The sequence below is a fragment of the Theobroma umbraticum genome, unplaced genomic scaffold, assembly GCF_002168275.2.
Source record: "Theobroma umbraticum cultivar Fairchild unplaced genomic scaffold, ASM216827v3 scaffold_30.0, whole genome shotgun sequence".
Classification (NCBI taxonomy): Eukaryota; Viridiplantae; Streptophyta; class Magnoliopsida; order Malvales; family Malvaceae; genus Theobroma; species Theobroma umbraticum.
The window spans coordinates 7,411,050-7,429,815 of NW_018397254.1; the positions used below are offsets into that span (position 1 = coordinate 7,411,050).

At 30.7% G+C, this 18,766-nt stretch overlaps 1 protein-coding gene across 3 annotated transcripts; it reads right to left on the bottom strand.

Moving 5' to 3' along the window:
- Positions 1-5,165: 5,165 nt before the first annotated feature.
- LOC110425844 (agamous-like MADS-box protein MADS3) lies at positions 5,166-13,821 on the bottom strand. 3 transcript variants are annotated; one of them, XM_021440913.1, is made up of 8 exons: positions 13,397-13,813; positions 8,239-8,311; positions 7,555-7,616; positions 7,334-7,433; positions 6,387-6,428; positions 6,056-6,097; positions 5,829-5,953; positions 5,166-5,383 (listed from the first exon to the last, which is right to left on the bottom strand). In XM_021440913.1, the coding sequence occupies exons 1-8, from the start codon at positions 13,576-13,578 to the stop codon at positions 5,299-5,301; spliced, it is 711 nt and encodes a 236-aa protein (XP_021296588.1). In that variant the 5' UTR covers positions 13,579-13,813; the 3' UTR covers positions 5,166-5,298. The 3 variants fall into 3 exon arrangements, with proteins under 3 accessions (XP_021296588.1, XP_021296580.1, XP_021296597.1); XM_021440905.2 differs by having other exon boundaries at positions 8,239-8,314; XM_021440922.2 differs by lacking the exon at positions 6,387-6,428 and having other exon boundaries at positions 8,239-8,314; positions 13,397-13,821.
- Positions 13,822-18,766: the final 4,945 nt, after the last annotated feature.

The window sequence follows — 18,766 nt, forward strand, 5'->3', positions numbered from 1 at the left end:
TTCTTTTAAATTTGGATTCCTAAGGTCACACCAACTAATTTTCTGCTTAATTATTGCTCAAATTCGCTAACACCACATAGAGGAACAATTTTATGTACGAGGATTTAATTTGTATGAATTTACAGATATTCTTTTTGTTTTAAATTAAATGTTCATTTAAGATATTTAAATGAGAATAATGTTTTGTTTTCAAAAAGAATTGGAAATAATTTAAATCTTTATTTTATGAAGTACAAGAATATATACGTTGCACTGGTGAAAAAATGGAAGAATTGTTTCTCTCAAAACAATAAATTAAAGTAAATAAACCATTTAAAACGGTTGAATTAATTATTATTCTTGCAGTAGACATGGCCCACAGCAATAATCAACTATTTTGAAGAGAACTGCTTTTCTTCCTCTTCTAGAATTTTCACACGATGGCGAAGAACCGTTGAGCTGTCCAACAGTTTCAGATTCTATATATCTGGAATCTCATTTGGTTATGCCTTTTCTAGTTCGGTGCAAAGACAGGAAAAAAGTTGGGACCAATTTTTTATTATCTGGCTGAAGTAAATGCTTAATATTTATAAAGAGAGATCTGTTTACATCTTTATATAAATAAATATATATAACTTATATTTAATTAATCAAATTGTTAGAATTTATGTTTTATTCACGCAAACCATACATGTCAAATTTCAAATTAATTAAAAATATTTAATTATTTATTTAATATAATAAAATTTAAACTATTAAATATATTTAAAAAATAATACTTTTTATCAACACAGTAAGTATGTCAAACTGATTTCAAATTTTAGGTGTGTGATAAGTATGCTAATGATTTGCTTATTAAAATATTAATCATAAAATAAAATAATAAAAGAGTGTGAAAATAATTAATGTTGCAAGGATGCAACTTGATCTCTATTTTATATATATACAAACATACCATGGGATAGATTGATATTATTAATTATTGTAGAATAGTTAGGTAAGCATATTTATGGAAACTTTGCATGTCGCAGCCCAACGAAAATGACGCATACCCACATCGCATACGAGGTCTCGTGGCATCTTTAATTCCTAAATCCTAACCTACGTAGTACACGCAGTGGCATCGTGTTTTTGATTCCTAAACGTTGGCAAATAATTCATTCGCTGCTGTTTCAAGAACATATGAAAAGACAATTTTCATGAAAGAGGGATTGGTTTAATTGGTAAAGTCGATCGCTTTGATAATAATAAATCTTAAATACACGAGTATCCAAAAGAGAAGAGAAGAGAAGTAGGAAGTACATCAGCCAAAAGAGTAGCATACTCGGAGGAAGGGAGTATTGAGCCAAAGAAAAAAAAGGAGGAGGGAGTTGATCCCAGTTTGAAGGACACAATACACATCAAAGCAACCTACTTTGTTACATTGTCTCACCTTAATTTATCCCTTGAAAACGGGGATTAGGATGATAAAATTGTTAAGAACTATTTACCCATGACAATGGGATCAACCTTATGTGTAATATTGCAACCTTATGTCTAAATTGTTAATAATACTGTAACTTTTCAGAAAAAAAATTATCTCTAAAAGTACAATGTAACGTTGATTATGAACTGACTTATCACATGTCAATCCTGATTTACACATCCAACAAGATGCATCTAATAATGTTTTAAATATATATGATTTTGGTTAAGTGCTTAATTACCATAAAAAATATTAAAAAATAAATCAACTTATATTGTTTGATCGATGGGTTATTGTGATAGGGAGAGAGTAAGGGTTGCAAATAAGCAAAGGGTGTACTGAAGATAATGGAGAGAAAAATTGGAGTAATTTTTGAAATATTGAGTGTTATGACATGAAAGAAAATAAGTGAATAACAGAGTAATAGTTGAGAATAGGTAAAAAACAAGCTAGCGATGGTATTACTAAAGCAGTACAGTAAAACTAAGAATAAGTAAAGAATAAGGGAGCATAGAGTAAAGTTGAGAATAGGTAGAGAATAATCCAGCATAGAGTAAGACTAAAAATGGGATGAAGAAAGACTAAATAGAAGAGAATCAGAGAGAGAAACCAAGAGTGAAAATATATTTGCTTTAGCTTTAAAAATCTTCTTAAAATAAATTATGAAGTCGTTATAAATAGAGTCAAAGACAACAGTTATTTAATAATAGATTTTATGATACGTTTAGTTTGCGAAATAGAATGAAATGGAATAAAATAGGTATTATGTGAAAAGAGAGTAGAGGATGAATAGAATAAAAATATTATTATGTAGTTTAGTTGACAAAAGAAAATAATGTAAAAATTGTTATTATGATTTATTGAAATGTTTGATTGGTAAAAGTAATTTTGAAATAACAAAGGAATAGAGAATAAGAAGATAAAAATATTTTTAATTATAATATATGATTATTTATTTTTATTTTATTTTTTAAATAGTAATAATTTATAATTTATTTAAAATAATAATAATTGATAATTTAAATTTTAATATTTTGTTTAAAATTTAATAATTAATATTTTAAATATTAATATATTATTTATAATTTAAATATTATTATAATTAAAATAGTGTAATAATTTTAATTTATTTTTAAATTTAAAATATTATTTTTTATAATATATAATTAAAAACTTAAACGGTTTATTTTAAATTCTTTTTTTCTTTTTTTTTTTCCATTTTTCTTTCTTCTCCTTTGACCGGCCACTGGGATGTGGCCAGTGTAATAGTATGCCGATTTGGCATTCCTTATGGTTGGACCACTAGGGCACCAAATCGACACTCCCAGTGGTTGGATCTAGCCATGCAGTGCTAGATCCGACCATAGGATCTGATTGGGAAGCGTCAGATCCAGCGTTTCCCAATGCCAAATATTACTGTAGACCCCAGATCTGGCATTTTCTCGGACGGATCTAAACGAAGAGCTTCAGATCCAGCCATAAAATCACTTCCATTATTGCCCTCACTGTCCTTTAGTGGTGGGTGGAAGATTAGAGAGAAAAGAAGAAAGACAAAATCTGTACTGGAGGGAGAGAGAAAAAAAAGAAGAATGCTTTTGTATAAGTAAGGTCGTAATTTTTTAAATTTGTAAAGAATATTTTGATTTTATTATTTTTAACGGTTATTTTTTAATTATGAAATAGCAAATATCATGAAAGTTACTATTAACTATTCTTTAGTTTTAGTGGATTTTGATGAATAAAGATTTCAAAGAAATGGCTATTTCGTGGAATATTTGCAACCAAACAAACAATAAATGTTCTTTAAGAATAGACTAAGGGTAAAATATTTAAATATTTTTTAAATTTTAATTAAAATTATATAAAAATTTATTAATTTTTAAAATAAACACTCTATCTTAAAAATATTTTCATTAAACATATAAATTCTATCATTAGTGAATTGTTAATATTTTTATTATTTTAATAACGTAATAATATTTTTAAGATAATTTTACTGGTTATTAATTTTAAAAATTAGTATTAAATAAATTATAATTTTTATTTTCTTTTAAAAAAATTCTACCACCAGTTATTGTAGATTGGGCTCCCCAGGGGAGTCCCAACCGATCGAGGCTTCCGATGCTCCTTTGGGAGCTTGGATGCTTCTTCAGAGAACTCGATTTGGTGCCCTTTAAGGGAGCATTGGGAAGCCCATTTTAAGGCTCCTTCGAAGAACCCGTTTTGGGGTTCCCTTGGAGAGCTCATTCGAGGCTCTTAAAGGAACACTAGATCTGGTGCTCCTTTAGGAGCCATGGTGCTCTCCAAGGAAGAGCCGGGTAGAGATGGGTGGTCAGTCGGTGCAAAGGGACGACGCAAGCCAGTTTGAGAGGAAGAAAACAATGAAAAAAAAAAATATTTTAGATATTTTATATTTAATATTAATGTTATTTAGATATTTATAACAGAGTATTTATTTTGAAAATTAATAAACTTTTGAATAATTTTGATAAAAACTTAAATCTGTCTGAGTATTTTATCAATAGGCCGAACACGTAGTAATGCATATAATAAGTGACATTAAGAGTTTTAATGTACATAATGAGTAACAATATGAAACTCATTATATGAATATTATAGTAGTGGTTTTATTGTATATAATGAGTAATAATTAAAACTCATTATTTGACCATTAAAGTAATGATAATGGGTGTTTTATGATTCTATATATGTAATAAGATATATTCTTGAGTAAAAGTTAAAAAGGGAAAAGTGTATGTGAAAAGGTAAAAGAAACAAGTTAAGAGTAAAAAAGTGTATGTGAAAAAGTACAAAAAAACAAAGTAAAAAATATAAATACTTGTCCTTTAGAAAAAATTTAAGCATATAAAAAAAATTCAAATAAACTTTTATACTTTTATTACGTTCAATTAAAACTTCATACTTTTATTTTGAATCAAATAAATTCTTATATTTTTTATTTTCAGTGAAATAAACTCTTATGATTAATAATTGACTTAGTCAAAATGTCATTTGTTATTATATATTATGTAACACTGATGTGACATACTAAAATATTATAATTGATTATGATATACATACTGACATATCATAATTAATGATAACATGACATACTAATTTACTATGATAGCATGATCATGTAATATTTTTCACTCTTCATAACAATATCATATCTATACTATGTGGATAAAAAATAACAAGTAATATTTTTACTAATAATAATTAATCCATCATTAATCCTAAGAACTTATTTGACCCAAAATAAATACAAGAGCTTGATTAAATATAATTAAAGAATAATAACTTATTTAAATATTTTTAAATATTTTAAGAGCTTATTTGAACATTATACTAAAACTTAAAAAAAAAAAAGACTTCACTATCTCTATATTTAAATTATTAAGTCAAACCATCTAAACATTCAAATGTGAAAATAATTCATAAACCCTACCATTTATTGCGAGTTACTTTTATTACTGTCGTGCAAAGCAATCCTTTCATTTGTTCTAATTGTTTTCATTATTCTCTAAATAACATTACACTTACAATAGACCATTCTAAAAAGTAATAATAATTAATAATTAAAATAAACTATCTGCAATCTACAAATTTTCTATTTAACTCATAATTTAGATTGCATCGAGATCCTTAATTCCATAGTTATTAATTAGGTTTAAATAATTTTTAAGGCTATATAGCATCCTAAAGTAGTAGAAAGATGTAGCAAATATAAACGTCTATCAAATGAAGCTTTTCGAGCGCTCAAATCATCACTGTATAGATTATTGTATTATTAGAAATTAAGATAGAAATCATAATGAAGAATTTCTTGCGCCTGGCACAGGTGGAAGGGATCAAAGCCATCCTGCAGTAGGCTTATTCGCGCCTTTGTCCAACCTAGCTTCACTTGCCCTTTCTTGGGGAATAAACTGATGGTACCTGTTACAGGTGCTGCTATATATCAGAAACTTAATTTGCTGAAAAAAACCAAAAACTCCTAGGATTTTGGCTATACATATACATGATTTGTAACTATGCCAGTGTCTCACTTTTCTATCGTTAATTAAAATAGAACTACAAGTAAAATGATATATGCAAGGAGAGACTAGTAAAAATTTTTGCTTTACAAAATGTCAAAACTAAAAGCCTGTGGCTGAAAATTTGGGAATTTTTTTAATAACATCTGCAACTTCTTGAGTGAAAGAACTTGATATTTGTTTAGTCAAAAATTTTTAAGGAATTAATACAAATTGCAGTAAGATAATTTGGGGAGGCAGTGAAGCAAATCGAAATTGGAAGACCCATGATCACAACCATAAGGAGTTAAACTGATTTTATCGAGACAATGATGCTAAAATTAGTTGGAAGCAGAGCAAAACTTTACCCCTGCGGTAATGAGGGTAGATGTGCATGATTAGCTTGTGAAGGAGGTATATTATCCTCATAACCGGCTTCTATGTTAGGATCTCCCAACCCTTGAGCTGCTTGAAAACTTTGCTCTAACTCTAGCTGAAAATTCCACAGGGAATAAAGGGGTCATTCTAGCACAAATTAGCATTCTACCAATAACAAGTGCGAAGCAGACATGAAGAGGAAGTTCTAAGAGAAAACCTGAGACTTAAGCTGTTTGTTTTCGTCTTCAAGTTCAACTTCCTGATGATTCATACAAAACATCATAAGCACGATGCAATGTTAACCAAAGATGAGTAAGTACCAAATTCTTATTTGCAGTATTGATGTACAAAGCGAGAAGAAAATTGTTGAATTTTGTCATCAACTCAGAAGGGGAGTACATGTACCCCATATAATTATAATTCAGTTTTACTCTATAAAATCCGAAAACCATGCTTATGATCAGATGAGAATTGTACTAACACTAGGTAAAGCCACTAAAACTGAGATCACGCACTCAAAACACAGTTATTTTGCTTAGTGTTTTTACCCTTTTGCGTAACTCTTCCATTCGTTCCAACAACAACTGCACCTGCATTTATAATCAAGGAAATGTTTTATGATATGATAACTGCAAAATGTATGTGCATTTAGCAACTGGCATTCCCATGGTGAGGTAAGTAAAGATAGCTTCATAAATACAGTTTTGTCAGGTTTTTCCTAACTCTAGGATAAATCTTGATTATTTCATGATCATGAGAGTGAGATATGTTACATATGAAAGTGTTTGATGATGATTATTTCCTTGATTTTGAGCGTTATAATCAATGCAATTGCCAATATTTATATCAAATATACATATAAATTTTTACTTTAATGTGTTTTAGAATATTTTAGGATAATTCCTGATATTATTTCATCATGAGAAACACTAAAGGACTGCGAAGAGAGGGATGTCTACCTACCAGTGAAAAACTTTTGCTCCAAATATGTTTTCATTTTTTCTTTTGTTGGGAAAGGCCTCAGAGTTTTATTTCCAGGCTAAGTGAGTACAATCAACCACCCAACATGATCAATCCGACCAGAATCAATCTCAGCCCACAACACCAAGAGCAGAAACAGAACCTAACTCAGAAAACATACACCCAAGACCACATGACACAAGGCATTCCATCCAACACCATGTAAAAAAACACCAGACTAATACAGACCAAAAATTATCCACACACACTAATTAGTTACCATTCAACTGAAAAGTAACAAAAATTGAACATTTTTCTTAGTAGAGTCCGGTTGCCTGTTTAGAGAAACAAGAATTGTACAACCAATTATGTTGACTTTTATGCCTGCAAAAAGATTTTAACTAAGGCTAGAGGTAAAATGAAATCTCATCATCTCAAAAACAACAAACTAACATGCTGCCCAAAAATAGGAAGATGGACACTAAATCACAAATTAATTAACAGCAAGGTTGAATTTAGAATTAACGACCATTACCTTCTTCTGTCTAGCTTGTGTGAGAGCTCTGTCAACCTGTTTCTCAATATTATAGAGCTCTTTCATACTAAGTTCTTCAAGCTCTTCTCCAAGAAGACGCCTTCGCAAAAATGTTATCATCCAACAATCAGTGTGCTTTCAGATAATGAAGGGTATATATATAGAAAGGCTTTCAGTATAAATCACTGCATTATATGGAAGTAAGTCGAATGTAAATTTACCTTTGTGAGAGCTGAAGAGATTCATGTTTTGCCTTTAACCTCAACACCTCTTGGTATAAAGTCTGTATTGGACATCAAAAACAAAAAGATCAGAAAGACTACCTTCTGTTACTATTGTTATCCATGATTCATATGCAACTCCAACTCTACTCCTCAATTATTTGACCTCAAAGATCCAAATTACCGGTCAATTAGGGGAAGTATTATGGAATTATTAGGTTAAGGGACTAATAAATCATTAATTACTTAACTAATTAAAACTTTTTCTTAGTGTCACATAACAAATTAAACTTTATATATTATGGTCTAGGTGTACAGTGTATAATAAATAAGTGTATTTAGTTTTGTTGTTGGCAAAAAAGGGGGCAATTAATGACTCAAGGTACAACAAAAGGAAGCATTGAGGTAAGCTGAGATGGTTTATTTAGTTTAGGTTGTTTTCTATATATATTTTTTATAGTTTAGATGTCTCTTTTCTGTCGGGTGAATATATGAGCAGCGTTTCAGAACAGTTTCCGTTTGTATTTATTTATAGAAAATTCTTAATATATTCTTTTTTTTATCATCTTTTTAGTAATGAAAATGTATATTCGACTTAGAAAAAAAATAAAAAAAAACGGAATCTGCAATGAGAAGGTAATATGAAAACTTTGAAGTATATATGAGATTGAAACGTAAACAAACCTGCGTTTCATCTGCAAAATGGACGTCAGAGGTGTAGCGATGCTGCCAGTATTTTTCCAGGGTCTGAGACACACTGCTAAAGAGAGAGAGAGAGAGAGAGAGAGGAAAATATTATTATTATTATTATTATTATTTTAATAGAAGATTTATTAATGGAAAAAAAAAGGAAGGTTCTATCAAAGCAAAAGCAATTGTACATCCCAAGAACAGAGACAAAGAACCAGAACACAAGAATACAAATCCATAAAGGCAAACACCCCAGCAAAACAAAAAAAATAAAGTCAAAAACAAAACACCGAGGCAAAGGAAGAAACCAAGCAACCGAGACCAGCATGCATGAACAACAAACAGAAGCCTGAAAGGCAAGTCAATCACCATGAGATGGATAAAATCTGTAAGAGATCCTCGGATCTATCAACACCATGAGAGGCAAAAACATTATTGCATATGTGTGTGTGTGTATGCAACAAAAAAGTTGATCAGGTAAGACTATCAAGTTTAATGGTTTAGCAAGTCTGCGAAGTAGGAGTACATTCTAGCATCTAAAACATGTAAACAAGCATCAAGCAAGAAGGGTTTATGCATTTCAGACAATCTTGATTTGCTTCCACACCGTGGGATCTCAAAGAAGAGTTTATGTTATCACAAAAATTGTGGTACAATATTTTTGAGATACCAGATTATTATAGATTCATTAAAACTAATTTTGGGATCTCACCTCTCATCAGCATGACAATTTTATCAGTGATTGACTTCAAATCAGCTGATGCATCTCAACTTTCTTTCATTCTCTTCAGCTTGTTCCGTTACTTGGACCTTGTAGCTACCATTTTGTTTTATTGTGGTGTCCTGTACTGTGTTTTTTTTTTCTCGGTTTGTACTGGGTTATTTAACTCTGACTTTTTTTTTCTAAAAGAACTATTTAACATGCTATAATTCAGTTTCACTACTTTAAAACAATTTTTTTTTTGCTTATTTTCGTCTCAATAAATAGTGTAAAAATATAAGCATCTTAAATTTATTAATCTTTATAAATATATTTTTAAAAATAAAAAATTAATGTGTTTACGTCTAATTTAAAATTTATGCTTCACTTAAATTTTGTTAGGTAAAACCATAAAATTAAGTACTTCAAGTGATAATCACATCGTACCAAATAACACAGAATCAATAAACTTCTCTTTTATGCCGTATAATATTGTTTTTATTAGAATCGTAGAATACCAATGGATGTACTCTCATCAAAAGCTTAGGCCATAAACGTAGCTAAGATTTTAAATAATAGCATCATATTACTCATATACATATATATATATATACCCGGATTGTCATATAAAATCTTACATTAAGACCACAAAGTTTGACATATATATTATGTTTGAAAACCGGCTAAACACTATCTAGGACAGCAATGGTCATCAATATCAAGCAAAATTTCTTTTCCTCGAAGCAAATCTTAATCTAAATTAATGTCTGGAACTAGAAGTAGCTCAAATGATGATCTTTGCAAACGTGGGGTAGATAAATTGGTCAGATCTAAATAATATCACTATAAGTCAAACAACCAAGAATTTTTTTTAACTTTATATACATTAAGATGGTGCCTGTAACTACGTTACCGAAAAAATCATAGGAAATATAAATTATGTTAGAGTGGGTTTTAATTTGATACCCTCAAAAGAGTTTGTAGGAAAAGCTATATTGTATTAATCAATTGATGAATGTATGATTTTCGCTGATAAAGGAAAAAATAAACTATTATTAATTGAAGGTAATTATTTGCTTTGGTTTCAATTACTAAAAATTGCTTCTAAATATATAGTTTTAAAACAATATTTAACCAAAGAAGATAATAATCCGGTTAAACATTCAGTAATTTTTTTCAGTAAAAATATATTTTTCAAACAAAATGAATAACATTTGAGATTTGGAGGTTTTCATTTTTGCTAGATGATGAATATCAACATGCAAGACTTGTACTTAGTTAAATGTTACAGGAACATAAACTGTTATACAACTGTCAGATATGTCTAAATATAGTGACAGTTTGCTCATCCTTTTGCCATATACATTTGTTTTCATTTTTTTGATTTCTGTTGTTGTGCTACATTGTTTTACTGAACATGAATGTATGATTCTTACTAGTAAAGGAAAAGATAAACTGGTATTAATTGAAGATAATTATTTATTCTGATTTCAATTATCAAAAATCTGTACCTACATATATAGTTATAAAACAGTACTTATCTAAAAAAGACAATAATACTATAAAAAATTATTAGATATATAATAAAATATTAAGAAATAAGAAAATATATAACCTATACTATTGGTAGATTAAGATAAACAGTTGTAGAATATAAGATAACAGTATAATGTAAAGATCCTATTAATATAAAATAGTTACTAATTTTTAGTAGTATCTATTTTTTATATATAAAATAAATAGTTAAAGGTTATCAAATTCATTTGATTTGTTTATTTAATAATGACTATGTGCTATGTATATTGAGAAATAAGTAAACCTTCTTGACTTTTTTATTTTGTTCAATGAATTGAATGGATATTTATTGAAATTTAAACATTCATGTATAAAAGAGATATCTAAATACTATAGATTCAGGTTCATGTAGAATAAGAGGATATAGACAAAAAATGATATTAAATTGCAATTGATAAATATTAAATGAATCTATCCTCTAAGCATTAAAAGTTATAAATTATTATTTTCAAGTAGTTTTTGCTAAAATAAATAAAAGTTAAAAAAAAACTCTTCAAATATCAAAAACAACGTAGTTTTGGTATAAAGTGTACAAAAAAATTAATTCAATTGAGAATGACAAGAGTCAACCAATTGATCCAATTAATTATCCTATTTTTTTATATATATTATAGATATGAACAACCTCTTATGCCTTAAAATAAGTTAAATATGGTCAAGTCTAAATAATATCACCATACCTCATACAAGCAAGGATTTTTTTAACTTTATAGATGTATATAGACAACCTCTTATGGCTGTAAAGGAGTTTCGGGTGTGGTCTTATTCCCTGTGTTTTAGTTTTTAATTGATACAGGGACTATTTTTGTTTCTTTTTGTAGGGTTGGATTTTTTGTACATGTTGTGAAGCTCTTGGTCGAAATTGATGAATAGGTGGTAAATCAAAGGATATTGGGGACCTATGCTTTCAATGGGAGCATATTAACCAATATCCTCTTGACCCACCCCGCCTGATGATTTTTCGATGTAAGTTTCAAGGGGAAATTCAATTCCCCTATGGAAATAAAAATGATCGTGCTTTTCCAAAAATAAAAATAAAGTTAAATAATAAAAATGTAATAAAAGTATTTAGCATGAACTACTCATTGAACAATATCTTTCAGTCCTTGAAATTATGCAGTGGGGAAGACTTTGTTCAAGAAAAGGGAAATAGTATGAAGAACGAAGGACTAGATTAGCCCCTTTCGTTTCTCAGTAAATGACTTCAAAAATTGATCCTCTTTTGTGATAGGTGTTTTTTAATTAATTGAAAGGTGCAAGTATTGAATTGTGCACTATAAAAATTGTCATTTAATATGTTTTTGAGAATTAAATACTAAATAAAGTTTTTATACATTGAATTGTTTGTATAAAGAAGTATATAAATGATTTCAAATAGTACAATTTGCAGGTGATAGGACTTAAAAAGAAAAGTCAAGAAACTTCAAGATAGGAGTGATACAGTACATAACACGACATAACAAAAATTAGAATGTATTTAATGGATTGAAACTATTCAACTGACTTAGCAAGTATTTATGTACTTAAATAAACGCCATAAGTACTTCTTATGATTAGGAAATAATTACATCTCCTATCCCTCTATGAATGCAAACTAACGATTTTCAAAAAAAAAAAAAACAAATAAACACTATAAGGACAGCATGAAATATGGAGTGAGTAATGTGTTGAAATTAAGTATATGATATTTTAGAAAAAACATATATATATATATATATATATTATTTCGTTAAAAAGTAAGATCTAATGTACATCATCACGAGTTTCGTGGTTTTACTCTTGGGGATGAGGCCTTTTGTCCGAGAATGAAACGAAAAAACTGACTCATTCTTGCGTCAGTATGCATTACCCCACCCCACCTATATGCGGAACAGAAAGAAATCGTCCAAACAAAAGCACTTTGAAAATGACATTACTATTTGTAACAGTAAAGCAACAACAAAAGGAGAAAGGGGGAAATTAAAGTGGAAGAGGGGAGACAAAAAGGGGAAAGAGAAGACAAGTGTATCAGTCATTGGAAAAGGGTAAGGTCGATGCACTGACATTTTTTTTTTTTTGGAAGATGATAGCAGGAGAGAAAGTTTTAATTTGTTTAAGCAACACAAGTGATTTCCATGTAAATTGTGAGGAGATATTAGGAGTTGGTGATGAGAGGAAGATAAAGATCCAAAGGCCCAAATACAGAATTGAAGGAAGAGAGAGGTGAGGTAAGGTAAGGTACGTACTCAAGAAAATGGAAACCCTACAGGCCAAGAATTGCGTTTTAGATAAAGGATCCGTAGCATTTGCATTCAAGTACGAATGAACGAATCAGAAAACGGTTTTCTTACAGTCTTTGAGAATAGACGAAGATCAGATCTTTAGGCGTCGTACGAAAGAAGAAAAGTGGGCAGAGACCTTAACCACTGAACTCCATGACTATCAAAATCGGAGTAGAAAAAAGAAATTATGTATCATAAGGATTAAAGCAAAGACCATTCAAAATGCAAAGGACAAGAAAAGCGTGTCATGAAACCATCGGCTGTCATCTCCAAACAGCTAGCAAATCTGCACAAAGTGCTGCTCACAGTGATTCCCTCGAGCCTAGAAAGCAAAGAAACCCTATCTCTCTTATCTCTCTCTCGTTAGGTTTTGGCGAGGGGCTCTTCCGCCTGTAGTGGAAACAATTCAAATGAATGGTAAGCCCTTTCTCTCTCCCCCCCTTTTTTTTTTCTTTAGTTTTGATAACTAAAGCAAGCTGATGATGATGTACGTATTTTAATAGAACATTAGTAGCAAGAGATTTTGGGTTTGATCATCAGTCATGGTTTGCATAAACAAATGCAAAATATTTGCAAACAAAGCTGGAAAAACAAAAAGAGATAGAAAGAATCTTACGTGCTGCTGCCAAATTCAGAGAGCTTGCCCCGGCTAGAGAAGATAATAAGGGCAACCTCAGCATCACACAGCACCGAGAGCTCATAGGCTTTCTTCAGCATACCATTTCTTCTCTTGGAGAATGTTACCTGGCGATTGATTTTGTTCTCTATTCTCTCCAACACCACCTTTCCTCTCCCCATTTTGTGGGAAATAAACCTAGCAAAGAAAGCCCAAATAAATTAACAATAAAATAGTAGTTAAAAGAAGTATATCTTCTTTCTTCCCTTGCTTCTCTTCCTCCTGGGTTACTCTTATTTGATGAGGCAAGGATATTGGCTCAAAGACTGTATACGTCTCTCAAGAAAAATATATACTCCTGTCTATACGTCTATTCTTGAACGCATATTTTGAGACCTAATTTTCTTAAGTGGAGGGCTTAAGTAATTTCTACTTTCTGCGAGATTGTATGACTATTGAATTGACCCTAAGAATCCCAGAGTAAAGCAGATAAGTATCTGGGCATTTTTGTCTTTCTCCTCTTTTCAGACCATAAAAAACAAACAAAATACATCGTTCCTTCTGTATAAAACATACCAGTGCTGTATTGTATTTAGAATATTAGTAAAATGTTACCTTAAAATTTCCTATCTCATCTTCATACTCTTATCAATTATCAAGGGCATTCCTCAGTAACATATGTGTGTTTATATATATATTACATTAAATTTTGCTAGTATTAATCTGTTGGTCGTAATTTACTGCATTTTTAGAAAAAGATATATCAACTCGGGAAAACCAAACTCTTTCTGCACATTGTTGGGAGTTTTTTACCGTCACTTTTAAATAGAATATAGTAACTTCTTTTAAATGGTATATAAATATTATATGATTTTTTCATTTTTACAGGGATTTCAACAGCGATGGAGAGGTAGAGAATTGGTGGCTTACTGGCTCTGTCCCAATGCACGTCTCTATTACTGTGGCTTCCTCTGTCGGTTGGGGCCACTTTTATCACCCTCTCTTGGCGACATGACATGCTACGTGTCGAACGATGTACGTAAGATACATGATTAAATGTCCTTTTTGTTCTGAAAGCTTGGGTCAGTAATGAGTTGTCGCTTTTGGAAAGTTTAAGTTTTCTTCCCGTACTTCCAAGGCTTTGATCATTTTGCTACGTTTCGACATGTTATTGGATGTCAATTAACAACACTGTGAAGAAATATTCACCCACCAATTAAAAGGTGATATGTCCTCCGAGTTCTTGTGTGCTCGAGCACACCCGATTATAACAGCCATGGACAGAAGGACCGGTCTCTAATGAGCTAGATGGTCCCCTGTTCTTCATTTATCAAGCCTGCGCAATAGCCTATTGTTGACTTCACCCCCTGCCGCGCCTCCGACACCCGGCCTCGTCTTTTTTCAGAAAACAAAATCATTTGTTACAAGTATAAATATTATTCTCCAAGGGAACGATACGTGTGCTTGGTTGATTTAGTACTTGTAGCAATAACACCTTCATCGTTAACAAATGAACATTTGAATTTCAATCCAATTTCCAGTTCCAATTCATAAACATTAATTTCTTTTGATATAACCTCATTATTGTGCCGATGATGTCCTTGTTTTGGTGATAAGACAATAGACTTACAGGGGTACTACGTTTATAGGCAGCCCTTCCTTGTTCATATAAGTTTTGTCCCACTTTAAGTTAATTAAAAACTTGTTTGATTTGTTTTTTTTTAATTTAAAAAGTTATTATAAATGAAAAATAATAGATTTTAAAATTATGTTAAATTTATTTGATAAATTTATTTTTATAAATTTTATATAAATAAGTTATTTAATAAAATAATTTATATTAATTTAATTTTGATTAAAATTACCATAAAAGATATTTAATAAATAAAACTTACATTTTTTTAAAAAAAAACTATTGTCTAAAGCTTTTCTTGAAATATCTTTTTTAAATTTTTGTTTTTTTTAAATTACTTTTTTTAAAAAATTTTCAAAATCTCTATTTAGTCCAACTTCTACTATTAAGCGATGAATAAAATAAAATAAAAAGTAAACCACGTAGGTACTAAATCTACACTTTAACCGTATGTCAACACCATTTTCTAGCATCGGATCACAACAAGTCAAGCCAACTTATGTTTAAGCACGTTTACAATACTAATTCTACCTCTTAATTCATAAATATTTAAGTGCTATCTCAATTCATATCATCTTTTCTTCTTTTATTTGTGGGGAATGAAAATTAAAAAAAAGGAGAAAACACTAAAAAGTATTTGTGTATTACTATTTGAATTTTTATTGATAAAAAAGTTCAAATTTTATTGAAAATGATAATATTTAACAAAAATTATCCATGAAAAATATTGACAATAAATTTGAATATGGTAATATGTTAATGTATTTGCAACATCAAATATTATGTCATATAATGAAAAGTTATATTAGCTAAAAGGTTATGCTAGCTCAAAGGTTATAAAGTGTACAAATTTGTTTCAATGAACAAATTCTGTTAAAACTACTCCAATTTCTTAATCAACATTTTGAACACACAAATATATACACTTTATATTATTCCCAATGAGAGAAAATCTTGATGGATTGAAATACTGTGTTACAAGAAAAAAACTCTCATATAAAATAAATTATTATACTATAACTTTAATGAAATATTATAGTCTAATTAGATAATACTATTATAGTATAACTCTAACTAGATATTATAGTTTAATTAAATAATAGTATTATATAAAAATTTTAATTAAATATTTTAATATGCATATATCTAAGTTATATTTTGTTGAAAGAAAAACACAAGCTTTTGGGGTAAAACGTGATCTAATTTTTAAATGTTATAGGACGTTAGACTTGGTATACTTGACCATCAAATTGACTTTTGAAAATTGTCGGCCCTCTCAATGGAACTGTTTCTGTCGAGAAGCCAAAAAGAACTAGGGAAGCCGGGGTGGGCTGCTTGCTAGTAATTTTCTCCATGCCATAGCATTACTAAACACATGGAATGGAAGAGAGTTAAGAGATGGCCACCTGAATAAACATTTTACATCTGTCGCTTTCTTTAACGCTCTTAATTAAAATGTATTCTTTACTTATTTATGCGCCACCGGCCGACGCGATTGCGCCTTTTCTCCACTGTTTCATTTACTTGCTATTGTCTCAAAATGTTACGGAATTTTGAATTTTAGAATATGGCAATAAGAATTTAAGGGAAAAATAAAGTAACATCACTGCAGGATTTTGAGTTCTGCCGAAGAGAAAAACAAAGAAAGAAAAAAGAGGTTTAAGTTTCAATCACGCTATCCTAATGTTCTAGTGAGGGCTAACTTGCAGGTGGTTGTTTCTTTCTGACAGTGAACAAGTCAAGGCTCTCTTCGGCTTTTGCCATTTGCCACTCTGGGAGTGGCGATGCTTACTCTAACCCTTCTTCTGCTTCGTCAGTTAATGCGCAGGGCAGGGGCCCTGGTTTTTGCTTCTTTTCCCCTCTGAATGGTAACAAGGAAAATTCCTTCTGCTACTTGTAGGTGTAATGTTTTTCCACTCTCGTATTTATTATAGTTTGTAACTGGTGTGGTCACACCCTGAGAATGAGAAGCAGGCACATATCATGCTTTAATTTCAGTTATTTTTTTTATCCAACCAAATTTAAAGAAAACCTCTTCGAATTGCTAGATTCTTTCCTTTTTTTTTTTTACCATCCCTGTGTCTTTAATTTTTGTATTTCCGATAATTTGGTTAAATTATTTAAGAAGAATCTGTTAAATCTGAAAATATCTGTTTTAATTTTTTGAAAAACAAAAATTAATTTTTAAAAAAACAACATCATTGGTCTATTCATCTTATTGTTACGCTACTGGAAACATGCACTGGTGTCTGGCTAAAAATTTGAAAAAAATAAAAGACTAATCAATCAAATAATTAAACTTATTTGAATTATAGGAAAGGATGACCAATTGGGCTATTGGAACAGTTAAACGCTGCATTTCTATCTTGCCATACATTGTGTATACAATAATAGGAGAAGTTTTAAGTTAAAATTATACTCCTTCCTGGTCATTGTTTTTCATGGAAAGACTAACTTAAGAGTATTTGACAGGAATTGTCCTTGTATTCGATTATTGGCTAAATTATGAAGCTGAATACGCAACCAAAGAAGTAAACTGTGTCTGACTCAAAAAACAAAAGAAGGGTTGATACTGTTCCCCTTAACCAAAAATGGCGTAACTGGCTCATTAAGGCCAATAGGCCAGCGCTAGCAAAGCGTTGGAAGCTGGAATCAGGATTGAGGTGCCTCCTAAAATTGCGCCATAAGAGCCGCATCAGTGTCGGTTCAGCGGCACAGCCGTAGGCTGTAGACCGAAATCGTAATTCAGCGGCACAGCCGTAGGCTGTAGACCGAAATCGTAATTCCCATATCCTCGTGCTATGCATTGCAAAAATAGCTGTTAAATCCAGAAATCAATACCGAAGAAGAAAGTAGTGGGAAGTTTGGGTCCAAAAGAAGATGGCATACACTTGGGCACTTAGTTCTAGTAAATTTTGATAGCCCATGATTCGGACCAATGGGCTGTCTGTTTTAGTTGGTTTGGGCCAGCCATGGACCTCTATTTAATGAGTTTTCATTGGCTCTTCTTGGAAAATATGCTGTTCAGTGTATTTTGTCTTGTACAAGGACAAGGAGAAGAGAAAGTGAGATTATGGTGGGAGAGTTTGAAGTGAGAAAACCCAAGGTAAGATCAAGGAATTGAATAATGGGGCCATTAGACATTTTAGACTAAATTGAAGGTTAAGGGAATACTAGCGTTGGATGTGTGGAGACTAGGAAGTTTTGTTATATAATTTTATTATTAAAATGGAAATTAGATTCGAGCAATACGGAATGAAGTTAATCATGATTAAAGAAATGAGAAGACAATTAACCGTTGCATGATTAATGAAAAAACCAAAGGGACGAAAATAAAAGAGAGTCAAGCTGGAAAGACATTAACAAATATGTTGCCACGTGTCACTCTCATAAAAGTATAACACCATAGAATAGAATCATTGAGGTTTGTACTTTTGTATGTAAAGTAGGACAAATATAGTCCTGGCGAGAATTTTGAGTGGCATGGGCTGTAGTAAGTTGGGTTCTAACATCCTTTCGTGGTTTATTCGCCTGGAAATAATATATGATATGAGGGGTCTGATGTATAAAAATCAGAACAAAAAATTTAAATTATTTAGATGAAAGGAAGGGAGACAGAGGCACAGGGTGGGAAAAGCAGTTCACATGGAATGGAACAAGATGATGACAGAGATAGATTTAGCTGTCAAGATAAGCGTTTTCCAACGTACATGTGGCACTCAATACTCACAGTTTTC

Coding starts and splice junctions, on each gene's coding strand:
- LOC110425844 (XM_021440905.2), bottom strand. CDS start 13,578: ATGGGGAGAGGAAAGGTGGTGTTGGAGAGAATAGAGAACAAAATCAAT. Junction 6,429..7,333: donor CACAAGCTAGACAGAAGAAG/GTAATGGTCGTT, acceptor TTATAAATGCAG/GTGCAGTTGTTGTTGGAACG. Junction 5,954..6,055: donor ACAAACAGCTTAAGTCTCAG/GTTTTCTCTTAG, acceptor TGGAATTTTCAG/CTAGAGTTAGAGCAAAGTTT.